The sequence below is a fragment of the Monopterus albus genome, unplaced genomic scaffold (genome assembly GCF_001952655.1).
Source record: "Monopterus albus unplaced genomic scaffold, M_albus_1.0 scaffold3.1, whole genome shotgun sequence".
Classification (NCBI taxonomy): domain Eukaryota; kingdom Metazoa; phylum Chordata; class Actinopteri; order Synbranchiformes; family Synbranchidae; genus Monopterus; species Monopterus albus.
The window spans coordinates 6,434,958-6,461,619 of record NW_018127883.1 but is presented as its reverse complement, the minus strand read 5'-3'; the positions used below and the strand labels follow the sequence as shown (position 1 = coordinate 6,461,619).

General features: G+C 40.9%; 2 protein-coding genes across 11 annotated transcripts; one reads left to right on the top strand and one right to left on the bottom strand.

Moving 5' to 3' along the window:
• klc1b (kinesin light chain 1b) lies at positions 1–22,137 on the bottom strand. Of its 10 annotated transcripts, none has more exons than XM_020599076.1 (17): positions 22,055–22,137; positions 16,854–17,124; positions 16,285–16,515; positions 15,276–15,357; positions 14,487–14,715; positions 14,252–14,339; positions 13,014–13,115; positions 12,326–12,499; positions 11,585–11,684; positions 9,447–9,499; positions 9,158–9,225; positions 8,732–8,840; positions 8,576–8,584; positions 8,150–8,302; positions 1,694–1,818; positions 1,427–1,484; positions 1–1,310 (listed from the first exon to the last, which is right to left on the bottom strand). In XM_020599076.1, exons 2-17 carry the CDS (start codon positions 17,100–17,102, stop codon positions 1,236–1,238), a joined length of 1,905 nt encoding a protein of 634 aa, XP_020454732.1. In that variant the 5' UTR covers positions 17,103–17,124; positions 22,055–22,137; the 3' UTR covers positions 1–1,235. The 10 variants fall into 10 exon arrangements, with proteins under 10 accessions (XP_020454732.1, XP_020454783.1, XP_020454758.1 ...); XM_020599127.1 differs by having other exon boundaries at positions 8,150–8,281; XM_020599102.1 differs by having other exon boundaries at positions 15,276–15,354.
• A 1,040-nt stretch (positions 22,138–23,177) lies between these two features.
• Positions 23,178–26,658, top strand: mrpl2 (mitochondrial ribosomal protein L2). Its single transcript, XM_020597877.1, has 8 exons — positions 23,178–23,265; positions 23,690–23,782; positions 23,868–24,036; positions 24,294–24,435; positions 24,530–24,645; positions 24,754–24,864; positions 25,593–25,666; positions 25,751–26,658. Exons 2-8 carry the CDS (start codon positions 23,708–23,710, stop codon positions 25,958–25,960), a joined length of 897 nt encoding a protein of 298 aa, XP_020453533.1. The 5' UTR covers positions 23,178–23,265; positions 23,690–23,707; the 3' UTR covers positions 25,961–26,658.
• The last annotated feature ends 4 nt before the right edge of the window (positions 26,659–26,662 follow it).

Here is a 26,662-nt window from a genome sequence, read left to right as displayed (position 1 = left end):
CTGTATTTATGATAAATGGGCCTTTTTAAGAAGCATGTCAAAACAGAACTCTATCCCTGCTAATGTCCTTATGATCTAAACTCATGATCTGTTTTATGCATTACAAAAGATGAAATACATATGCTAAATGAAAAACCTAATTACAAGACATTCCAGGTCTTTTGTGTAGCTTCACTAGACAAAATGCAAAGTCAGAAAACACCCCTCTGTGAAATGTGCACAATCTATCATTATCTCATAGCAGAAGTCTACAGTTGTACTGTATTACATATCCTAATCATTGTAAACAACACTATAAGAACACTCTTGCAGTGAAGTCTTGCATGGCAGAGATCATTCAGGCTGACTTAAGTGACCCAGTTTGTTTTTATATACAATTTAAAAGTGGAACATTTTCATGGCTGTGTTTTTCAGCACTCTGAGTTCATACAGTGTAAATGACTCAAAGATTAAACGTTTGTTCTCTATGCAATGTAAAAGGTGGTGCAGAAAATGTACTTGGATCTCAAAGTGACACAGGTTAAAGCAGCTTCCTTTCACATTTCAAACAGTTTTCCAAAACATGGTATAAACAAAAATTTACCATAAAAAGTCATGACTCAATTCATGTCAGTAGGATAAACATTTCACCCTGTTTCCCAAAGCTTTAGCCAACACCTCACATTGCAAGTAAATCTCAATAGGCACATGATAAGCATTAAAATGAAAATAAAAATGCTTTGTAGTGTAATTTTGTCATCTTTACATTGTCATTTCAAACCCAACAGATCTATTTATTGTCTAAAAAAATATTTAATATGCACTAATAAATCAACAAATGGCACAGGAAGACAAAATGTCAAAACAACGAAAGGAGAAACACAGCAGCATAGGTGGCAATATGGCAAAAGTCAAAGAGAAAGTGCAGAGCAACAGTGATCTGGACTAACAGGGAGAGATGAGGTATGTTTTCTTAGCTACATTGAGGAGCCACCGAGGTGACACCAAAATTAGGAACAAACCTGAAGCTGGAAAAAAGCCAGCGTATGTATTTGTCTTGATGAAATGTCTTTGGGTCTAAATCTTGGAGGAGGTGGGTGTTAGGGTCAGATGCTAACAGGCAGAGAAAGGGCATGTGAGAGGCTGATGCTGTCTGGTAGTGTTGTTGGTGATCAGTATGGCTCTGAGAATGAGCCAAATGATGGAACATTTTTGATGTCTGTCAACAGATCAGCTGACAGAAAGCCACCTGCTGCTCAGTCTGCAGTGTAGAGGTCCACAGTGCTGGAGCTCAGGCCCCGGCTCTGCCTGAAGTTACTGCCTCCCTGAGTCTTACGGAATCAGAGGAAATGACAGGGGAAGGATATATTGGTTAATACATAACATTTCCAATAATATGACATTAATGTAATACAACCTTTAAAACTTTGTACAAAGTGTTCCTCACTTGGAACGAGCCATCACTGGTTTTGTTCAGGTAATTCAAGGAAGCAGCTCGTTTCATGCTGTTGAACAGGAAGAAAAGAGGTCATACAGTATCTGAGATCAGGGTCCAGGCATAACATATTTATCCAGGTAAACAAGCAGTAATTTTCAATCTACTTAAAATAAAGTCATTACTTTTCCCCCAATGACATTACTTACTACTTCAATAAAAGTACATTATGCTTTTAAATGCCAGCTATCCATCACACCAGACTTCTGTGGTTCTTACTTGGTGTTGCGAGGTTCAGGAGGAATGTTGCTTTGCAGTTTCTTCACCAGCATCTCGCTGCTGCGACGCAAAACATCTCGGATCTTCCCCAAAGAGCTACTGCGCTGGAGAGCCCCACTGCCATCCTGCAGACACACACACGCTCATCAACCCATCCATTCTGCACCGACAGTGCAGAAATTCAGCACTTCAAATTGTTTTCTCATTTTTCTGAACTTTTGCAGACATGTTTGTTGGTGTTTTGCACAGGTTGTGTTGGCCAGTGGGTGCAGCCAAACAGTTTGATCATTTAGTTCCAACAATGGGGCCTATATGTAAAACAGCCTGTATATTTTGTACATATGTACAATGTTAATATGTTTTCTGATAAGTAAACTGTCAACATAATTTTCACTATTATTATCATCCTGTAACCATGAAACAAAATGCTGTACTGTAATTATGCCACACTTGCACAGCTGCACACACACATTCATCAAGCAAGGTTACTGATGTGAGGGTGTCACTGTGGGCCAGTGGTTGTGTTGTGTCATATTTTTCATTGGCAGGAACTTAAATGATTACTGAAAATAAAAATAATAGGCTGCTATTCGTTTTAAAAAGATTTTTAAAGCAAAAATGGCAGATCTGACTTTTATAAATACGTTAAGAAAACTGTGTGCACCTCCCAAAAACAAACGTCTTTGCACCAGGTGTGTAGGCCAAGGAGTAATAAGATTATAGCCCACAGACTGATTTGATACTCCACAAAATTATTTTTATTTAGGCCAAGCTGCCACGTTTAGACATTAAGTCTCCATCAGGTATTTACAGCTTATACTCTGACCTGATAAATATACATATATATCCTTCAAACTGATATCAGGTGGGACATCATACCCAGTCCAATCAGGACAAAACAACAGCACAATAACAATATGATGACTGAGGTCATGACATGACTTGGATTCACTATATTTATTGGGAGAATATGCAGTTTTATCTTCTCTTTTTTTTAAACCTAAACTGCCTATTTATAGGTTCTGGAAACCTAAAATGACTTTGAGATGTCATCTTAGGATATTATGATGGACACTGGCCATGTATTCTGACATTTTACAGACCAAATGACTAATCAATCAAACACCAGGAAATTCACTGACAAATTAGCTGATACTAAATGTAACAGTTATCCATCGATTCAGTCTTACATTAACAACCAGTACACATAGTATGTGCACCATCTTCTGAACTAGGTGGTTCCCATATCAATATTCTGTATACACAGTGTTTGAGATGTGATCATCATGTTGCGACACAGACTGATCACCGGCTGGGGGGTGATGCAGCTGAGTGGCTCTGCAGCCACCACTGGAAATGAAAGACACATACAAGAATCTGCTTCCACTGATGACAAATTAAGGTCTTCATCCGATATAGAGAAAAGACAGAATGTCACAAATGAAAAACTTTATTTGAGAATACTAACAAGTGTTGATGCAATAGTCATCACAATGCAATATGGTAAATATAACGCTGTCCTACTTACTAAGATAGTGCTTATAGACTTTACCATTTATGTTCTTCCACTTAAGGAAACTGAAGACACTATATATGTTAAGAATAGACAGTTCAATAAATAAGCATTCCACTAACACATATTGTCATAATTATGACATGAACAGAGCTCATTCTTTGTTCATGTTTGCATTAGAAGTATAGATATATTCACTGGAAGGAATGAAGAATCAAGGCAAGTAGCATACTAAAAAGCCATATAGTGAATGCACTTGTTGAATCTATAAACACAGCCGGCAATTACACTTCTGAGATGTTAAAGTCATTTGACATTCAGTTAGTGAAACATCTGAAATTACATGTTGACCTTGGGGAAACACTTGCACTGTACTTTTGGTGTCTAAAAACATAGTTCACCCAAGTGACAATGTTTACTGGCAAACAACTGTGTAAGAAAAAAGCAACATATTCCATTTAAACTTCTTTTGTTCAAAATACAGTATCCATAGCCAGAGCCGTCTGTGCACTATGACTGTACCACCAAAACATACACAAATACACACTAAAACTACTGTGGAATCCAGGCTTCCACTGAATTATAACTACTACTACTACTACTACTACTACTACACTATCAGATAAAGGCAATTCTAGGCATTTATGTCCCTTATTTTTAAATCTATTGTTATTTAGCTATCTCCCAGATGGCCAGTACCTGTGCTGGATGCTCAGGCTGGTCTCTGCCATCATGCTGGCTTTACAGCATCAGGCGATATTAATTCTCATTCCCTTTGTAATTGTGATACTGTGTACATACTGTGCAGCGCAGAGCCTGTGTGAACATTCTATGAAACCAAGGACACTGAAGCCAGTAAGAGCAACTTGAAAATAAATCACTATGGTGACAACAGCCTGCTGTGATCGGACCAGTTTGCTGTCTGCTTTGTCCTAAATGATGATGTGATCTCTAGTATTCACAACAGGTAACACTATGGCACAGCTGATGTACTACTGCCTTAATATTCAGCCACAAAGTCACCAAAAAGCAGTTACAAAAATGTAAACAAAGTCACAAAAATGAAAATGAATAAGAAAAAGCTCTATAAAAACAAAACTGACAATCTTCCCTTGTCATTTCCTGCCAACTAGGCTAAAGATTTTAAAAAGAAATGATTGTAAATATCTTGATTAGCATGTGCAACGTTACAGTACCATGTCAAACCTGTTTAACATTTGATATTAGGCATTAGTTTGAACTGAAAACACACATAATGGCAAGAAAAAAATTGATATGGCTAAATACAGGCACTAGAATAGAAGTGAGCTTTGAGGTCAAGGTTCACTCAAACTCAGCAAGTGTGGGAATTCATTATTTTGTATATTGCTCAATTTATGGTATCAGTAATTTTAAAGCCTAGGCTGCTGTCAAAAGGTGCCACTGAAAATCTTTCAGCATTTAATCTGTATGTTCAGCCTTCTTCCAATAAATCACATTTCCAACTTTCTACTCAAATACATCTACTATCTGCACATATAAAAATGTGTGTGTTGGATTGAGGAAAAATGTGCGAGTGATTTCCTCACAGGGAAAGATTACACACACACACAGTGACTGTTTTAATGGTAAGTGAGAGAAAGACCTGAAGCAACGATTTTGGACATAGTGGACGACATAGGGTTAGTGAGAAGAAAAAGATAGAGAGAGAAAAAACAGGTAAGAGATGAGAAGACCAAACGTCCCAGCAGTTGGCAGCTGAACACGGGACAGAGGTGACAGCCAGGAGGGGGCTTTCTGAGTCTCTGCTGGAGGCGACACCGGGAATGGTAGAAGAGCTGTTGGTTTGTTGGGACAGAGAAGGCCAGAGGGAACGACAACACACATCCTTTTGCTATTGTGTTGGGGAAGAAGAGAAGGATGGAGGAATAATCTTGATGGCTTAGGCCTGATAAAAGAGAAAGAGAGACAGACAAAAAAAAGACAACAGCACACACTGTGAGATTAAGAGCTCTGAGGCTGGGCTTCCTGCACTAGATACCTACACACTGGCAAATCTGAGCTGCAGCCCTTTTCTACACTAAAATGCCCTGCACCTGGTTTAATAAACAACTGCAGCTTGGGGTCTGGTTTTAGTTTTTGTAAACCCCAGCTGAAAAAACTGTGCTTCTCTTTGAAAACGGACAGCTGTCTTAGGAGCTGCATTACAGCACAAGAAGCAGGTCGGTGATGCAGTCTGTTGGCAGCTGCAGTCACTGTGACTCAGCTGTTCTCCTTTCCCCTCTGGTACCCAAAAGCTTGGTACACTGCACCCAGAGAGTGACTGTGCACTGCAGTCATGGGACATCTACAAGCATCCGCACTGAAATGGGCAGGATGATATGACACAGTGAAAAGTATTTCTACCTACAGCATTTAAATTCAGAAACCCTTCATAAACTTTAGCAGTATAAAATTCCCTAAAGTCAAAGTTGTAACTGATGAATGATGAAAACATCATCTTAGTCCTTTGATACTTGCCTCTGATTGGCCCAGCCTGTTTATTATATCACTGTAGAGCAACCCACCCAAGCCCACTGTGTGGAATGAAAGTTCAAGAGGGGGAGTACAATCCACTGAGTGGGAAAAGGAAATCTGATTGACAGGCTGATTGGTTGTCATGGCAAGGGTAATCAACAAAGACGTTCTGCAGGTTAATGAAGCATGAAGAAGAACAAACAAGGAAAGGATGAAATCTGGAAAACATGCTAACTAACAGCGGGCACATTAAAACGTTTAGCCAAGAGCACAAAGCCGTTACAGACACATACAGGTCAAGTCATGCTTTTTAAAAAGAGACACAGATATGCAGCAAATTAACCTGAACACAACCACAAATTTGCTGACACTTGCTGTCTCCTCATGCTTGTCTACACCCAATGATAAAAAACAGTAACGAATTCCTGTAAAGTGGCACTGAAATTACTCTCATCTAAATAATTTAACAAAAGTGCAGGCTATTCAAATGCCTAATTTGATGTATGTAACTCCCTTCTGTAGCCTCAGTGACTTGTCAGACTCAGACTGAGAGCAGAGTAAAGACTTGTTTAGGCAAAGCTATACAGTAGGTGAATGACATATGCCTCTGCCACTTTCAGCACACACCTACACAGAAGCAGACAGCACTGTACAAGCCTCTTTTCTAAAGCATGATACAGTCTGGTGTAGTTTACAGCTCTGATGAATGGAATTTGTTAAACAATCTTTGAGTCAAAAGTGCAATGGTTTTCTGACAAACAACCTCTAAAAGCATGAAGAGTGTCATGAGCAGATCTGCTGTTTTGACTGTGTCAATTTCACTACTACTGCTGTGGCTGTGATAATGAAATGCTTGCACACAATTAGCAGCCCTCTGCATGCCGTCACGTGTTTCAAAGACAGGTGCATAGATAAATACACATGCTGAAGTTAAAATTTTAAGTGGGCTTTAGAAGTTGTGTTGTGCATATGAACATGTGTGTAGAGAAGCATTCACATGTACACAACAGCCAGCAAACCAATCCCCCACCTGTCTACTTAATGTTACTCAGAGTTCAGCAGACAGCAGGTTAACAGACATCTTTCAGCTATGTGACTATCAACACAACAACACATGGTCCATTAGTGTTAGGGGTGAGCCCAGCAGGCTGGTTTGGCTACATGCATGTGGGGCAGTGAACAGCGTGGCTGCAAGTAGGCGAGGACAGAGGCACAGGCTCAGACGAGGCATCTCTGCTGGCACAGTCCTACCTTCTGGCTTACACAGGCCTCACCAGAGGGCTTCTTTGAGCTGGGACACAGCTTTAGCAGTCTCTCTGTAGCTGCAAGCACTGCTACACTGAGTATCATGTTCCCAGCACCGACCTATTTAATAATGAACAAGGAGTGACAACTCCAATAGGAAGCGCTGTGGTGCGGAAATAGAAGCCCTGCGGTGAAATGACATTTCTGACTGTTAGCCAGAGTGGAAATTATAATGAGGCAATGAAACAGCAGGATGACCCATTACGTACCAGCTGCACAGAAGGATGAGGATCAAGGATATTGGAAACTCCAGTTAATTGTATTTAATGATGGAAACATGAGAGTCTAATATGGATTTAGACTGTATCTGTATCTCTGAGCCCCACAGACACAAATACTGTATATATATTTAATATGTTGCCATGGTGCCACAGAATGAGCTTGTGCATTTGTGTGTTACAGCTCCACTTGTACAGAAGCATTGCAAGCAAAACAACTGCATATTAAAATAAGACACTTCACTGTCAAGCAAAGAATAACAAAACATGAACATCTAGTCCAAAGCAAACTCAGGTGCTGTGAAAAACAAAAGTTCAGCATGTCAAGACACTCAATCAGCTTAACATCTGGCAAGGGAAGGCCATGGTACTGCATATGTGAATGGAGCTGATGGACTGGTACAGATACAGGACACTGGGTGCAGCCGAATCAAGACCTGAGAGTAGGCAGCTATTTCAAAGACTACATGGAAAAAAGGGTGTGCCCCAAAATATTTTTGTGAGAAAGCAGCTTCACCCTGTTTCTATAATAATGCCACTCATATTCAGCTTATGACATCATAAAACAGGTCACAGAAGTGACTAATCTGTGCTTTGGTGCAGTCTGACCACAGTGAAGAGGGCTTCCCAAGCTTCCTGTGAAATGGATGGCCTAGTGGGGCCTCCTGATGGCTGTGATCATTTAGGTACAGAGGGGTCAGCTTTTTGCTCACTCTAAGCCCCTGCTTTCTAATCACTGGCCATCTCACAATACTAATAAGAAAAGCTCCTCTTAGTTGTCTCACCTTTCAGGCTACATTACAAGTCATTGTCTGTCTCGATTTCTGTACCAGCCCACACTCTCCCTGATGTTACTATCACCACCTTGTTCTTCCAGTGAAGTCACTGGCCATACTGACTCAGTTATAGTGGATTTGTACTCACCCCATTCCACTCCACGCCCATACTCACTTCCTCGCCAGTCTCAGAGCCGCTCTCATACTTAACGCTGGTCAGACTGTCCCTGCTCCTCCGCCTGTCGCCTTCTGTATCCTTCAAGAGCTCCACCACACGAGTCTGTTGAATGGGGTCAATGCCCTGATGGGGTTAACACACATATGCGGCACAAAAGCAAACATTAACAAATTAAACAAATTAAAATCAGAACTAGCACAAACACAAGTATCAGCCAGTCAATATGGGTGAGAGAGAAAAGTTATATGGAGGACTTAAAGTAATTTCCTGTATCAATAGTACTGTCACTGTGTCACAGAGACAAGGGAACGTTTCAGTGACTATGAGATGGGAGTGATGTTAGGGGAGAGAGACGGAGGTTCTGTGGGGCCTAGGAGTTAGAGACAAACCACTTACTGTGTTGCTCTGGATCCATAGCAATGTAGAGAAAGGGAAAGAAATATAATGAGATTTTCTCTTCTAACATATCTCAGAATTTACCAAAACAGGAAGTGATACGCTACAGTATCAGCAGGCAGAAATCGGCATTTTCAGTTAAGAAATGCTGCTGACCTGCTTGCGAGACCTTGTGGCGCATTCCTCCAGGGTCTCAGCAGCCTCTAGCTTGCCCTGTCGGCGGTACAGGGCTCCCAAGTTTCTCAGGGTGGTGTTCACTGTAGGGCTGGACACGGAACGACAGGTACACCAACATTTACCCAAAGGAACAGTTGCATCCAAGCAAACTGCTGTGTTATGTGCTATACTGTAAGAAAACACTAAAAACTCTGGAGGACTATGACGGTATTTTATAAACTAATTTTAAAACTTCACATTCCTAAAAAATATAAATAAGAAATTACTGAAAAATAAAAGATTTTCTACAACATACTGGCCTCACACTTTTACAAAACAATAAATGTGAAGTAATATATTTCTAGACTTCTAACAAGTGTCTTAATAGCCAAGGTGTGAAAACATGCTCACAACTCTGTGCCCCACCTGTTGACTTTGCAGGCCTTGTACCAGCCTCCATACTCTCCATATGGAGTGTTGTCTCTGTGCTTGCCCTGGAAGTAAACAAGTGATAGGGAGTGGTGCTTTAAACTGGATCAGCAGCATTTTTCCTTTGTTTGCAAACAGACTACTAACATATGCTGACTGAGGTTTATATTGTGTGTGAAGTAAAAAGACCAGTTTTGACATTTCACAGCCTTAAATTTGACAGATGTTATCGTTTGCTCTGCTTCTGTCCAGAACGACAGGAGGAGGGTTATACAAATCACCTCACCTTGCTCATTTCCTCTCTTTCCTCTGCATGCATCCAGATGGGCTTGTTCTCAGCTGCAGACAGAGGGGCAAACATAATGAATTGTGTTTAACTGCTTAACCTCATGACATTTCACTAAGTCCAAGATGAACTAGTCATGCTCATATCTATTTGGACCAATCAGCCATAATGTTATGACCACTGACTGGGGAAGTGAATAACAATTATCTCAAACGTACCCGTCAGTGTGTGGGGTATATTAGGCAGCAAGTGAACAATCAGTCCTCCAAGTTGATGTGTTAAAAGCAGGAAAAAAGTGTGAGGATCTGAGTGGCTGTAATGGCTACTGGGTCAGAGCATCACCCGGAATGCAGGTCTTGTTGGGTGTTGAACGTTGCAACTTACTGTGTATGGGGCTGCGCAGAACTGTCAGGGTGCCATGCTGACCCCTATCCACTGCCAAAAGCACCTACAATGGGCATGTGAGGATCAGAACTGGACCACAGAGTGGTGGAAGAAGGTGGCGTAATCTGATTTTCTTTTACATCATGTGGACAACCAGGTGTGTGTGCGTCACTTGCTTGAGGAAGAGACGGCACCAGGATGCACTATAGGAAGAAGGCAAGCTGGCGGAGGCAGTGTGATGCTCTGGGCAAAGTTCTGCTGGGAAACCTTGGCTCCTGCCATTCATGTGGATGTTACTTTGACACGATGACCTACTGAAACGTTGTTGCAGACCAAGTCCACCCTTCATGGCAGTGGTATTCCCTAGTAGCATGGGCCTCTTTCAGCAGAATAATGGTCCTGCCACACTGCAAAAATGGTCCAGGAATGGTTTGAGGAGCACAGTGAGTTCAAGATGCTGACTTGGCCTCCAAATTCTTCGGCTCTCAGTCCAATCGAACACCTGTGGGATGTGCTGGACAAACAAAACCGATCCGTGAGGGTCCCACCTCGCAGCTTACAGGACTAAAAGGATCTGCTTCTGACGTCTTGGTGCCAGATACCAGAGGACACCTACAGAGGTCTGTGGAGTCCGTGCTGTTTTGGTGGCAAAAGGGAGACCTACACAATTTTAGGCAGGTGGTCATAATGTTATGGCTGATCAGTGTATATTTGTGTAAAGAAATAAGAGGCTGGTGAATTCTAAGATCTGGCACAGATGCCACTTATCCTGTTTTCACCCAGAGTTTAAATATTGAAACGCTGGCTAAAATGTTTGATGTCTATTAATGATACAAAGACTGATTCAGCAAAATATGTTCCTGAGCTTATTCATATAACTCAAGTACAGTAACATAAAACACATCTTTGGTTTTAATTTAATCATGTCTAGGTTTTTCAGATTCTCTCCCAGATAAATGAACAAAAAAATCAATTGCACATTATAGACACAACATGATAATCTCATAAATAGAAGCAAAGACATACCCAAAATATTTGAACACACCATGTTCAGATATTAAGGCTACACCTTTCAGGTAACCGCACTGTAACATGTAACCACATACTAATGTATGTAGATGCATGAAATTCCACTGACATTCAAACATAGCACCTGTAATGTAAAAAACGATATTCAGCATTAACTGTTACTGCTGTGTTGGTTCCCCTTACAAAATATATAAGCACTGTTGTCAAGTTAAGTGACACATGCAAAATGAATGAGATATTTCAAGAACTGTCAGAGCAGTATACTGTGTCACTTCACTTTCCTTTGGTTTCAGAACACTCAATCGAATTCTTGGAGGAAAGCCATCAAACAGCTTAACTTAAAATAAAATCACAAGAAAATTACAAGAGTTCATCTTCCAGACAAGTAAACTCTTTATTTCTTTAAATAGTTTTTTTTTTTTAAATATTCTTTGAGTCTTCTGAACGGTGAAGGTCGGCGCCTTGCTCAGAACACTGTCCAATTTTTAACCATCTCTCCATCATTGACTCTGCTTGAGACAAACAGTAGATGGAAGATAAGACAATGGGAGAGGAAGGTTGAAAATCCCCCCCCCCAAAATTCAAACTTGTATATTCTGAGAGCCAGTTCACTGTAAGCCACCACCATTCTTCTTGGGATTCACTGTTTATTGGTTGATGGAAAAATGCATCCGCACCACACCAAAATGAAAATAGCCTTTCAAACATGTGTTACGAGGTCTTACCATCAACAGATCCAAACTCTTTCTCATGAGCACGAGTCAGAATCTCTTTGTAGAGAATCTCAGCCTCCTTGTATTTCCCCTGCTTGAGAAAGCAGGACGCCTGAAGACGAAAAAGAAGATCAAGCATATTTCAGTGTTGAATCAAATTAGCCTATTGACTCACAATATGCCTCCTGAGAGAGCAGGAGCAGTCTGTCTGCACATTTCTCCTGCACACAGTGGCACAGAGCCTCCCTTACTGTCTCCATACAGCCTCTCCATCACCAGTGAGACAGGACAGAAGCAGGATGGAGGGCCTTGGAGAGCTACAAGAGCTGAGGCAGCAGATAAAGTACTGTTGGCTTGGTGCTAACTAAAACAAACTTGTCCCTGACACACCTTTGAAGCTGAACACACAGGGCGAAATAACATTATACTTTGCTGGCTTATATTAAGAAAGCCTTTGTTGAAAGAAATGTGTTCCTTTTGTGTGAAGTCAGACAAGTAGAGGTTTTGCAGGCAGAAAGCAGTTATAGGCTGAATGCCCCCGCAGACTCCAAGCTCAAGCTGACAGAACAAATAAGTGATTTTGCTCATTGTAAAAAGTGCACTCTGCCTTTGTTTACCTCAGCACATTCACAGCTCAATAGACTCCGTCGTTCTTGTCAAAATGAACTGTACGTTAAAGTGAAAGGGCTTGAAACAGTGAGGGGGAAGAAAGCATTATAAAAGCCGATGGGGTAGTTGTAACATAACTCTCACCAGGTTATTCTTGGTTTTGGCCACATTGGGATCATCTGGGCCAAGCTTGCGTTCATAGATCTCCAGGGCACGACAGTAGTAGTACTCCACCTCTTCATACTTACCCTGGTTCTGACACAGCAGAGCCAGGTTGTTTAGCTGTTTGGCCACATCTGGGTGGTCCTTCCCCAGGACCTGATGGAAAGCAAGAGGCAAATGTTCTGAATTAACATTTCAGTTTGTCTCTCTCTGCCTTTAGTTCCTTGGTGTAGCTCCATCCCCTCTTGCTGCTTTCACCAGAGAGCACATCCGCCTGCTGCAGGCACTCAGGAGATCTAATAAAAACCTGGCTGATCAATAAAGAGGGTACAGAATAGAGCTTTCAGGCAAAGATAGCTTTGTCATTTCTCCACTCTATCTCCTGCCTCAGTGCCCCAATGCCTAGTATCCATTTTTAACTGTGTTCCCAATTAAACCTTCTAACTCCCCACCAACAAGGGAAAGGCTCCCAGCAGGATTAAATCATTTGGTCTTTTCCCTATTTATGGTCACTGGTGTTACAATAGCTCTGACTGCCATTTTGGAAGTATTATCACTATAAATTACTTCAGAACAATAAGCATATTGTTCACTGGGTTAAACTTGAGATGAGGCCTCAACAGCAGTGCTGTGGACTACTCTACTGGTGCAGTCCAAAGATATGGCCTACCTTTTCTCTGATCTCCAGAGCCCTCTTACACAGAGGCTCAGCCTCCTTGTACTTCCCCCTCTTTCCATACAGCACAGCCAAGTTGTTCAGCGTTGCAGCAACCTGAACATAGAAAAACGGAGGCAAAATTTTAATAAGGCCACGTCCTTTCTCTGCTTTGTTTTCATACATGGTTTAGCTTCAAAATATTAGAAATGAATTCACTGTTGTTTAGTGATCTATGAAATAGGATGGCAGCCACCATCGTGCTGTGTTTCATTATTCTGTGTTGTGGATCAGGCAGAGTGACAAGACTAAGGGTGTTTTCACAGTTGGTCCATTTTAAATGAACCAAAATCAGTCCTCTTTAAAATGGACTCCTATAAATTGCTATTTTTTAAGTAAAAAAAAAATTGAGCACATTAACATTGCTTATTTCCTATTTTCTCATATTTACCGTTAACATTCTTGAGTAGCAAATTGCAGCAGCATTGTTTTGAACAAACCACTAGACTATAATATGATTACAGAAACAAAAAAAACCACACAAGACTTTTTCTTTGACAGCATGTTTAACATACCTGGGCAAGGGGGGAAACTATGAGCTAGTCTGTGGAAAACTGCATTTCTCAGTGATGGACTTTCACTAGATATTTTAGCAGACGAACCTGGAGCACTTCGTGTTCACGATGCTCAAATTAAGTGAACCACATTGTGGACCTGAAACTAACCAAACTGAGATCACCTCCTGAGGGGGTCTCAGTTCAGTTTATATCAGAGGGGTCCGAGTTCATTTGGAGCATTCACACTTGCGTAAAAAATGCTGAGTAATCGCTCTGAGTTCATTTTGAGGGCTGAAAGGGACCAAGTATGAAAACACCCTAACAATATTCATCAAACTGCAAATCCCACAGGGCTGCTGGGAGTAGCACTGTGCCTTAATATCTTCCTTTACACTTTGAGCCAAGTTGTTGCCACTGTGTAAATCGATTCCTAAAAATCTGTTCAAAAAGGCAATGAAACCTGTAGTATCTTTTGACTATTTTGGTTGGTTTGATTTCAAAAATGTATAAGCAGACATTTTGCAGCACACTATCAAAGATTCATACTTTATTATTAGGGGGGTCAAAAGAGACTGAATAGTGACATAAATGTTAATGCTTCTCTGTCGATTTAGTCTTAAAGTACACTTTACTAGTCGGATCAGTCTTAACACGGACGTGTTTACATGAAGATGTGATGGTGATGGTGTGTCTTACAGCAGGATGGTCCTTGCCCAGGGTTTTCTCCCTGATGGAGAGAGCATCATTGAGCAGATGGGCAGCCTCTTTGTATTTGTTTTGATCCCTGCATGAGTGAGAGACAGGACAACATGATGAGATTAAATGTTTCTTGCTCTTGACTAATGTGTGTAAAAGAATGGCAATATGACAAGTAAACTAGGAACAATAACAGTACAACTTGCTAAAGTGCCCATATGAGGCCTTTTCTGACCTATAGACTAAGGCCAGGATGTTGAGCATGGTTGCCACGTCAGGGTGGTCATGTCCAGAGGTTTTCTCCAGGTCTTCCAGAGCTTGCTTGCAGAGGGGGACAGCCACCTCGTACCTGCCCTGGGAGGCATACTGGATCACCAGGTTGTGCAGGGTTCTCAGACGGGCTGGGATCTCATAGCCTCCCTGCTGTGCTGCAGCCATGGCTGCACTGTTGCGTTGCTGATGCGCTGTGGGGTGCAGAGAGCATGTCCACAGAGCAAAGGTTAGCTTGGTTGCCAAAGGGACAAAACTTGGACCTGATTATATTAGTAACTCCACTTGGATGCGCACAGTACTGTGATTTGAGGGAATAATTCAAATACCATTTAATGGCAATATATTTTTTTCCACCAGCATCCTGAACCTGCATGGACAGTCAGGTTAATTTACTAACAATGTAGATAACTGGGCCTACGCTATTTAATACCAAATCTGCCAGCTTTCCCTTGTTCAAAGTAAAGTATGTTGCAGAGTTCTTTTCTCAAGATTTGTGCATTTTAACCAGAAAAAATGTACTTTAAAGTTAAACCACAACAAAAAGAGTCATGTATTGTACTTTATGCTTCAAATGATTTAGTGTATCAACTACCTTAATAAAATAATAACCACATATTATTAACACTTTTGGACAAACACATATTTTATTCTTGACTTTAAATGTTGACTACATCATTTTGAAAGCAAATTCCTCTATTACAGACAATCTATGTTATTGGGTATTTGACTTGCTGTGTATAGTTTTTCTTACTTCCTTGGCCATGCTCCTCATCATCATTGGGGAAGAGGTCATCCAGGGAGTCCTTCTGTGTTTCTCGATCCTTCTCCTCCTGCTGAGAGAATGAAACGCACTGCCAGTCAGGTCCTCTAACAGACAGCAGGGATCACAGTGGACAATTCAGGAATCATCCAAATCAGACATGTCAAATAAACAGTGACAGATAATAGGAACAGTACAGAAACTAGGAATGACAAACACACTGATCTGGTTACCTCAAAGCAACACTGCATAAGATGCTATCTGTTAGTAAGCTAGATATTTATAAGACGATAGCGTGGAGAGATGCCGAGCATCAGAGATTTCATCTATCATCCATATTTTATTAGCGCAGCAGCCTGTTAAAAGCTGGAAAATTGGGGTGGGGGAAAAATCTATTCAGGCTATTGGCAGATTAGGTTCCTGCCGAATTAAGCAGTTAGTGGACACATGCTATTACAGCCTCTTTTTGTGACTGACAATAAGTTCAGGAGTAGTGATTCATCCTCCCCCATCAGATCAATGAGGGCCTGACCAGAAAGGCTCATTCCTGGAAGACCATGCAAGATTTTATTCCTGTCACAAACAAAGGTTGCATCCCCCCACCCAGAATCAGATGTCAATGACAGTTTGCTGCCATTCTGAATTAAATCAGTACTTTTAAGCTATTTTCACGATAAAACTGTTCCAAGTCAGTTCACAGCAGGGACTGTCTTATTATTTCTGTGCCATTTCATTTATGATCTCTATTTCGCTGCAATAGCTAATAAATAAATGAAACTTGAAATCATTTGAGTGAACTTAGTGGATTTTTTTTTTTAGTTAAGTCTTAAAAAGGAACAATATCTTTTAAAGAATCCTGAGGACAGTAAACATGTAACCAAATGGTGAAGAAAAAATAATAATCTCACAGTTATATTAGTGACTAAGTAATCAGTTCGTAAATGCTATTGTGAGTGCAGGTGAGGACCTTCAGGTTTCACATCAACGCTGTAGTGCTTACAGTGGGTGAGACATCTTCGTCATATTTTTTGAGCTGGTTCATGAACTCCAGGTGTTTCTTCTCCTCTTCCAGCTGGGCCACGCTCTGCTCACTCTTCTGTAGCTTCTGCTGGGTGTTGGCCAGCTCGTCCCGCAGCCACTGGTTTTCCTGACAAAGCCTTCTGACCTGCGCACGCAGCTTCTGCTTCTCTGACTCCACCGCGTTCAGGTGGTTGGACAGAGCCATCATCACCTGGGATAAAGACAGCATTGGAGAGCAATGGCATTTAACAAGGACAAAGTGTTGAAGCAGTAGGGCAGAAGAGTACAAAGCTGGGGCTGATTCTGAATTAATCATCACCACCACACAAGCTCAGTATAGAATGAGGAAGCTGAGAAGTAAGAAGCAGAAACCTAAAGAAGACAGTAACACATGGTTGTGTGGTTTAAATATACGTACATTTACAAAATGGATGATTCTCTCACACTGCCAATTTTGATAATACAATCTGTAACCCACTTTTACCCCTACTTATTAAGTAGGAATATATTTAATTTTTCCCTCCTCATATCACTACCGCCCAATTTTACCTGTGCTTCTCCCAGGCCCAGTTCTATCATCTCCACTGACTTGCGGAGCAGGTTGGACTTCTCATGCACCAGGTTGGCTTCTTCATCCTTCTTTAGGCACTTGATGGTCTCCAGGAGGCTGTGGAGGATGGAGTTGTGCTCGTTCTTCAGGGCCTCCAGACCCTGGATCACTAGCTTCGTGTTGGAGATGATCTCCTCCTGAGAGAGCTTCTCGAGCTTCTCTTCCCGTGGATAAACCATTGTGGACATCTTCTATGTAGCTCAGGGAAACCTGTAAAAATTGGGAGGAGAAAATGAGAATAATCCTCTTGTGAGAAAAAGTAAACATCTGCCACAGTTGTGCCTGTCTAACGCTTGCTGAACAGAAAGAGCACAGATGATTAGCTCAACTGAACTGCAACTGTCACAACATGTCTCTTGTTACTTTTCCTCTCTTCAACTGAAAATATCTTCAGTATCAAATAATATAAACAGTCTACGGCACTCTCTGCTTGAGTGACATGAAACACTCACTCTCCCATCTCAGTTTAAAGCTATCAATGCCTGACACTGTGCCCTTGGTGTTGACATACACATCATTTCTGTGTTCAGCTAATGAAAATTTAACAGGATCTTCAGTTATGTGATCACAACAAAAAGGGAAATTAACTCATTTTTTTAATCACTACATATGAGATGATTCAAATTTCATGAGTGAGATTAGTCAGCATTTTTTGAGTTGTTAAAACACACAAAGTCAAAATGTAATGAGTTTGATATGATTTTAAAAAAGTAAGCAAGTAAAGAACGATGTTGCTCTGACTGAGCCTTGAACTGCAAGTGCTGAATGAATGCAATTTAAAGATGCGCGTAGAATGCCTGCTTTATAGAAAGTCAACAGCCGCAGTGACTCATTATTCTGGACTGAAACATACAGGGTAACAGAGGGCACACAGATTCTGCAGTGTGGCTGCACTTTATCCAAACAGAGGGCTAGCTAGCTGCATGACTGGCTGAAGAGTCACAGAAAGGATAGCATGACAAATGCCTAATACTGCTCAGCAGTGGGCCAAATCACAGAAAAAACCTCAGTTGTCAATCATTCTGTGTTTGACAGAAATGCCAGTCCTGTGGAGAGTGAGTGCATGGAACATGTGCCATTTTACCCAGACAGTCTGAATATAACCTATGACTCACTGAGCCACGTTGCTTTTGGCTACACTGTACAAATCTCAGTGCAAAATGCAGCCCTGCCCTTCTAACTGGGGTCCAGGCAGTAGTATGTATTCTGTATTTTACCAGCAGTGACTATAAGGAGTTAAGGATGAGGGGTTTTGCAGTAATAAACACCAGCTGAGAACCATCTGCCTAGAGAAAAATATACTAAACCATTAGTGAGCCACTCCCTGTTGTGCTAGTTGCTACTTGCATTACAGCAATTGTCTTTTAAAGCTGAGCACAAAGAAAATAAAGAAAACCAACAAAAGCCCTAAACAATTGCAAGAAGCTGCCATGTTCCGAGCTGGGCACTGTCAGGGGCATGTTATTTATGAAGCCGATACATTTCATGATGACAGACATTCTCAAGGGGTAGCTACTGTAGTCAACTAGTGTCCAGCTGGATAGCAGTCAGCCTGTGGAAATGTGCTTTTTTCAGAATGATATGGGAGCCTGTCTACCACCAGCTAAAGGGTCTGAGTGGACAGGAGAGCAGCAATGATGCTGCCAGGTAACCTAATACTGTGTAGTGCATGAAAGGATACAGAGAAGACATATGAATCTCTGCTACCTAGTGAAAATCTTTCAACCTGAAATGATAGGCTCTTGTATTTTTTTAACCATCCTTACAAGTCATGAACTCACTAAAAATCCACTGAAGAATTCTAAAATTACATAATGTATGAAAAAAAAAATATCAGTCTTTTTTCCTCTTTTCTCTCTGAAGCATGATTTTTGAGATGGAATTTTTTTTTCTCTGCTAAATGCCTGAATCATCTGCATGGCAAAGGCAAAACAGGTCAAGGAAGAAACTGAGAGACCCTAATTTGGCATGAAGACATATCACCCAGACTTAGAGACATTTGCTGATATTGTCTGGCACCAAAGTTCTTACCTGTTCTGAAGAAGATGAGAAATGATCACTTTTAAGATCAAACGCATTCATAGATTAGCGTATTATTCAGCAGTTTCGCTGAATCTCATCTGTGTAACACCTATTTGGATGAAAAACCTGACTGGCTGAGTATACACAGTAGCTAACAATGAAAGGACGTTCTTTCATATCAGCCAGGAGAGAAACAAGCAGCTTTGCTTGATAAAATACAGAACAGACCTTTATCAAGGACTTTTGCTTTCTTCAGACAGCTCAAGTTAATGTTTTCCAGCCAGATAAGGTCCAACAGGCCTGTTGTGTTTCTTCAAAAACTGCCTTTGAATTAATCGTTAACATTCAGTCTTTCTTCCTTTATTGCTGTCTCACAAAAGTCATGTGCAAATGAAACAGCTCATACCATCAAATGGGAATATGAAATACAACAGAGTGACAAAGCAGTAGTGAGGTAGCTAGTAACAACAAATGTTTTTGGCTCACTTCTTACGCCAACCAAAATTAAACAGGCACACGGAGAAATGATTTTCAACATATCCCTCAGCCCAGAGCTAGTTGACATGCCATTTTAATACAAACTCATAAGACGTGGTGTAATAACTAATGTACCTTTGACTAAATGATGCTTTGGCACAGAGGGACTATTTTACAAAATGTACCTTTACAGTCAGGTTGCAAACAATACCATTGGACTAAAAAACACAGGATGATTATGGAGGGAACATGCTCTATACTAACTGGGCATGGTTCTTCAATTTTTCATGAAGATAACCAAATGCAAAATATAAAAAGGTGCAAATTACACTCTCAGAGGATCTTTATATCGATTAATAAACCCACTAAATGCTATCTTTCACACTAGCAATGGTTTCAGGTGCTACAATGTGCTGGAGCAGAAAACCAACCTCAGCTTCTATGGCAGATCAGAGCCTCATAGTTTCGCACAGAGAAAAAAGCTGATGAAATAATGACACCCCCTCCAGCATTTAGCCCATCACGAAATTGCTGTGCTAATCCAAAGAGACCCTCCTTATAACGAAAAGGGATACCTTCCGTGTGAAACAGAGGCAATTAAAACAGCACGGCGATGAGTGTTGATGTTGGAGAGAGGAGGATGGGTGAGCCTGCAGGACAATGGTGACCTTCCCTCTGCTCCGTCAGAACAACCAACAGCAGCTCAGGGTGCACATCAAGAAACAACCCCGCCCACGAGGGGACGAAAGCAGAGGAGTGCAGAAGAGCAGGTTGGATGGGGGAGGGAACCATTTCTGATCTATGCTTTGCTTGTCTATACTCATCAGAGACACAAAGGAATAGGCCTAATGAGACACAATGGAAAAGGCTCTGTGGCACTATTTAAAGGCTCAAAAAGACTTTCAAAGCCACAGAGGCTGAGGGCATTCAACACACTGAAAGGTAAATTCTACTCAGTCTTGTGGTGCCAGAAAGTATATGTGAAAATAGGACAATGATTTACAGATAGCTCTGAATCCTACAGTGTCATCGTATCACCAAGTAATAAACCTCTGCTGAGCCTATGTCTCTTGTAGTCCCACATTAAATCATTTAGTTTGTGCAGTTCAGCAAACAGTCATAAAGCAACAGGAACATTCAGAGCACCCGGACAATATGACACCAGGGGCATTATGATCATATAACTCTCAGGAAATGTCTATTCATACAGCATTCTACAGAAGTGATTAAGAAGTAGGCCTACCTTGTTTCTGATAGCATGATTAAATCCACAAGTCAAATACCTTTGTGTAAACACCACTGTAGTAATAGATCAGCTGTGCAGTGAAAGTAAAAAGCCATCCATAGTAGTATTCATGTATGCCACTAGTTCAACACCCTCCCAAAGCTAGAATGCATAGCACCTGCACTGAAGCAATGTTGTATTTACATTACATAGGTCAAAGACACACAAGAATCCGCTATTAGGTCCACAGGCTCTGTTGTCAGCAACATTAGCTACATCAAACAATCTAAATTGACCATTGCTTTCGTTACAAGGACCATTTACGAGAGACATTTTATGGAAAAGTCAGATGACTCAAGATAGCAGTGCGATCACAGGTCATAATATTGCTGCTATCATAGCACATCTATAGCTCAAAAGCTGATGCAAATGGCCAAAAGAAGTGTGCAGTGTTATGAAAGACAGTTCTATGTCGAAAAAGGCAGCTTGACAGGTTCAGTAGTGACTGCAGTGGGAGAATCAACAAGCCATTTTCCTCCGCTTCCTACAAAAACAGCAACCCAACACACTCCCCGCATCACTGCCATAAACAAAGGAGAGCCAGCCATCAAGGAAGGTGTGGCAGGGCCTGGACAACCAGGAGGGCTTCCAGTGACACTCAATCACTCCACTGAAACCAGCTACTAGAGGGTTGTTTGGCCAATAATTGCTATCTGAAATTTGTCTGCCTGAATATTTTAACAGATGCAAGAAGGGGTATCAGATAGAGAATCTAACTTATAGAATGTTATGAATAAAATGTGACACCCGTGTCTGTAATTGCTCTGTACACTTCCACTACGATGTAACGTTAGCACTGCCGAAGGCCAATACTAGACACTTGACTCAATATAGTGGTAGCTACGTGTTAATGACTCTGCATAACCTTAGAGGAACAGAAACATGAAGTCTGCATATGTAGAAACGACTTATAAAAATAAAACAAATTATGCGGTCTACAATTTGACGCTCGTTAATATGCTCACAATTTCATTTTTGTTATGACTTTCGCAGTTCACAACGAGGTTATGTTTTTCTACCTTTACCTATTGGGTTCTTAATTAGCAATAAGGGCATGTTTTATCAGTTATTCACTTAAATATATTTACTATGGCATTCCCTGGACGAATGCTCATTAGTTCGTGGATTTTCACAATAAATCTTTCTTTTTGATCTTTTAGCGCTCCCATAAGCGACTAACTAGCTCCGGCTAGCCAGTTAGCATCACCACTCCCTAGTTATTAGGAGTTCATCCTATTCAAACCGCTGAGGTCATAATTCATATACTCGGTCTCTTAAATTGACCCTATTTATTGCGCTACATATAAAGGGCTCACAGAATTATAATAACAGTCATTGAAAACAGTTATAACTTACCGAGAGCTAGGACTTACAGCTAGCTCAGCCCCTTTAAATCTAAAATGTCTCCAGCGCAGCAAGATTCTCCCAGCAGCCTCTGCGGCTGAATTGATTAGTAGTGACGTCATGTGTGTTTTCACAAAAGAAGTGTTATGGGGTTTGTTTTTTTTTTTGCCCATCCATCTATTGCGGTGTCTAAAAATGTTTAGTTTAATAATTCTCAAAGATTTTTTAAAAATAGGATAACAAAATAAATCGAAGCATAGTCCTGCTGCGCACGGACCGGATGACTTTAACCTTGATTCTTACTTTCAAACACATAGGAATACGGTATAATAACTCATAAATTCCACCACAGCAAAATACCAAAGAACGTAAGGGACATCTGGTTGTTGTCCTGTGGACACTAGATGACAGTAGCCTAATTCTACAAGTGTAATTTAATTTGAATGCTCCATATTTTTTCTACAAACAATCAATCATTCCTGGAGTAAAAATAATATGACCAGGGTAGGCTACGTATAGTTCCACTGTGGCGTTGTTTGATAGCAAGAACATGCTGCTAGTATAACATTTATTTATATGCCACACAATGACAAGTCAGGAAAATTGATTTACCCCAATCAAACATAAAGACAGCAATAACATTACAAAACAGATTGACAAAGAGGCACAAAATGAAATGACTACAAATTCTCTTTTCAATCTGGGGTCTAAATATTCCATTACTTTTTCCAGTGCAGTGGGCTGGGCCTTTCATGTCTGTGGCCAGGGACCTGTTACCCCCTCATAGTCAACTCACCACATTTCTCACAAAACTGCACACCTGTAACCTATATCATTTAGATTTAGACCTGTTACTAATATGTATTATATGTTTTTAATCTTTCTGGAAGATGTGACAGTGATGTCTGAAAACTTGAATCACCAATTTTATATAGACAAGCTTGAGCTGGTTAGTCTGAAGCCCATTTCTGTGAAGCAATAACTGTCAATGTAACTAAAATAAATGACTTTAATACACGGGAGACAAACAATAACTGGCCTTTAATTAAAAGTAATAGGAGAGACCACAGTTACCTTACTGTAATACAATTTGTAAGAAGTCACCTAGAATTGAACCTGAAAACGTCAGCGACTACAGGCCAGAGTATATATACGTCATCGATGTGCGACGTAGCGTGCAAGACTGTGAAGGACGCTAACTAGAAGCTTGGGATGAAGTAAAGGTTGGCGTTATGTTTTTGTTACACTTGGTTATATCGGAAATTGGACAAGGGATAAATCTTCCATTCTGCTTAGTCTGTTAAAATCAGAAAGCAAACGGCAGGTTTGGTTACTGTGCTGAATTAGCGTCACTTGGTAGATATAGGCTAAGCTAATGATAGTTCAGGTTTAGCTACTTGTCATTTGCTAAGTTACTGTACGGTTATTGTTGTAATAATAACGCTGGTTAGTCAGAAATGCAATTATAGATGTTTTTAATGCTGTACGCAATGTGACTGTGTTGCCTAACAGATATTTGATTCTCCGAAGCTCAGTTACAAAGAGGAGTAGATATAGGATAAATGTATCGGGTACAGTAAAACTAATGTTGATAGTGGGAATGACGGATCAGCTGAAGTTATGAAGCTGCCTCTCCCTGGTCTACAGCTTTGTCAGGAGGACGTTATGATGGCGGTGTCCTGTCTAACTCGAGCTCTGCGCTCCCTCACTGTGTCTCAGCCTGTTCTATTCTCCTCTCAGGTAAACATCTACTGCCTGTCAGTCATACTAGGGAACGAAATCATCGCAGCTACCACACAAGTTGTGTTGCTTTTTGTGTTGACAGGCATTAGCACAGACTAAGCTGGGAACTCAGGTGCCCAGTACAGTTGAACAGTGCAGAGGTTTCCTCACCACAGCCTCTCTGGAGCAGAACAGGACATACTGGAAGCACAGGGAGAAGTACACCATCAGGCCTATAGGAATGAAAAAGACAGGAGGTCGAGATCACACAGGTAAAGAGTGTGGGCATTGTGGCAGAACAGGATGATTGGATGTGTTTATACATCTGAAATTGGGTTTGAAATCTGAAATCAGTTACCTGTTTGATAGTTAGAAAATTATTCATAGGTGATTCTCAGAGGTTTCCACTTAACTCATCAGTCAGAAGTCAAGCTTAGCCTTGGCTGGAAGGCCTAGAGCATTATGTGATAGTTGTTCTGATTAGTGCTATGTAAAATGAGTTGTGCATCACTTTCTTTCTGCCATATAGGAAAGATACGGACGCATGGCATTGGAGGTGGTCATAAACAAAGATACCGGTGCATAGACTTCCAGCGACTAAACTATGAACCTGACAAAGAGGGCCAGCCCTTTGAAGAGAAGGTTGTGGAAGTGCGATACGATCCATGCAGGTGAAATCAACTTTTATCACACACAGGACTTTAATGTGTGCATCCAAAGTCATGAACTTACAGTCGGTTCTGAAATTCTGTGTTGCTTCCACAGATCTGCTGACATTGCCCTGGTAGCTGGAGGCAAGCGTAAAAGATGGCTCATTGCCACAGAGAACATGCAGGCTGGAGACATCATTAAAACATCAGGAGTCATTGGACGAATGGCAGGTATGAGATGCACTTTCTGGTTTGTCATTCACTAAAGATGTCTTGAAATTCTAAAGACTTGGTCAATGTTGGACAATGTTGTCCTGTAACTTTTGTTTTACTTTGCAGTTTCAGCCAATGAAGGTGATGCCTACCCACTGGGTGCTCTTCCTGTGGGGGCATTGGTGAACAACCTGGAAATACAACCAGGAAGAGGATCACAATACATTCGTGCTGCAGGTAATCTATTATGGTGCACAGATTTGTATTTAATTTCTAACAAACAGTCTATAGAGTGTATATATACAGGCAGGGCTGACACCAGTGGTCATTTTCAGGAATGATAAAAATACTGCCCTTGATTCTACAGTTAATTGTCATCTTTACATTTGTCAGACCAATAATCCAAAACCCAAAGATATTCAAATTTCAATGATTTGTACATGCACATTGAGAGCCGCTGTACCAGAGTCAAATTCCCTGTCAATACACCTGGCCAATAAAGTTAAGTTGATTCTGATTTAAAACAGAAGAAAAGCAGGAAGTTACACATTTGAGATGCTGGAACCCACAAACGAATTTTGTTTCCAATTCTTGCAAAGTGAGACTAAGTCAATTACTCAAAGATGGAGAATAATTTACTGTAGAGCCGTGATTTGACTTTGATATTTTCTGCTGTATTGTGACCAGTCACTGTTGCGCGCCAGTAACTGGTCACAATACAGCAGAAAATATCAAAGTCAAATCACGGCTCTACAGTAAATTATTCTCCATCTTTGAGTAATTGATTAGTAGGCTAGCGGTTAAGGCGCAGTGCTCTCGCCGCTGTGGCCCGGGTTCGAATCAGGGTTGCGTCAGGAAGGGCATCCGGCGTAAAACATGTGCCAAATGTCAACATGCGAGTCGTCAGTGTGGCGACCCCTAAACGGGAAAAGCCAAAAGTGACTTTTTTTCCATTGTGGTTTCAGGCACAAGTGGTGTTTTGCTCCGCAAAGTAAACGGAACAGCAATTGTTCAGCTTCCTTCAAAGCAGCAGGTTCAGGTGAGGTGATCTGGAACAAGATGATACTAACTGTATTTAAACCGTATTTTGTTTTGAACTTGGTGTTATCTTCAATGCACCCAGGTACTGGAGTCCTGCATGGTAACAGTGGGACGTGTGTCCAACGTTGACCACAATAAACGGATCATTGGCAAAGCAGGTCGCAATCGCTGGCTTGGGATCCGGCCTTCGAGTGGCTTGTGGAAGAAGAAGGGAGGCTGGGCAGGACGCAAGATTAAACCGCTGCCTCAGATTAAGAGTTACACCAACCTGCCTTCGATCTCAGCTCAATGACACAACATGAGTCTAGACAAGCTTGGAACTGGAGATTATTTCCTCCTTATCTTGTAATATACTGATCCTCCCAATAAAATAAAATCCACGTGTGTGTATATAAAAAAAAAAGTGAACAACAAAACTTTGTATAGAAGGTTAAAAATTTTATTAAACACGACTGCTTGTGAGAGCATGGAAAGAAACAAAACAATATAAAAATCCAAAACATATTTACATCTATAGTAAAACATGCAGAGTAACCCATATTTTTAGTGGTAGATTTAAAAATACTGTCATATTTAAAATAGGGTTTGTGCAAAGACACTGGGTGGCATTTAAAGTAACAGGAGCAATGAGATGGCATGTTGTAATCTGATCATTAATGAACATTAATATCGATATTAAAGAGCATGTTTTTTTGCAGTGGTTAATTATGATAAAGTGAACATGCCTGCTCATTGATCCAGCCTTGTAGAATGCCCCCATGCTACCTCTAGATTTAGGGGAGAAAGGAAAAATAAAATTTGAGGTCAAATACACTGAAATATACTTGTCATTATGCCCATTTAGTATTTAGAAGGCTTCCATGACAAATTCCCTCAAACAGCTCTGCCCTGGTAAACATGTCACAGGCCAGGTTTACACATATGTTAAGGGCCTGCTGGTCTGACAGAGAAGATAGTTAACCCCTCAAAAAGCAGGAGGCAAAAAAAAAACAAA

Excerpts from the sequence above, each read along its gene's own strand:
- mrpl2 (XM_020597877.1), top strand. The coding sequence starts at position 23,708 with ATGATGGCGGTGTCCTGTCTAACTCGAGCTCTGCGCTCCCTCACTGTG. Across the intron at positions 24,037-24,293 it reads AGGAGGTCGAGATCACACAG|GAAAGATACGGACGCATGGC; the intron begins GTAAAGAGTGTG and ends TCTGCCATATAG. Across the intron at positions 24,646-24,753 it reads AGTCATTGGACGAATGGCAG|TTTCAGCCAATGAAGGTGAT; the intron begins GTATGAGATGCA and ends TTTACTTTGCAG.
- klc1b (XM_020599076.1), bottom strand. The coding sequence starts at position 17,102 with ATGTCCACAATGGTTTATCCACGGGAAGAGAAGCTCGAGAAGCTCTCT. Across the intron at positions 15,358-16,284 it reads ACGAAGATGTCTCACCCACT|CAGGAGGAGAAGGATCGAGA; the intron begins GTAAGCACTACA and ends TCATTCTCTCAG. Across the intron at positions 1,485-1,693 it reads CCTGAACCTCGCAACACCAA|CATGAAACGAGCTGCTTCCT; the intron begins GTAAGAACCACA and ends CCTGTTCAACAG.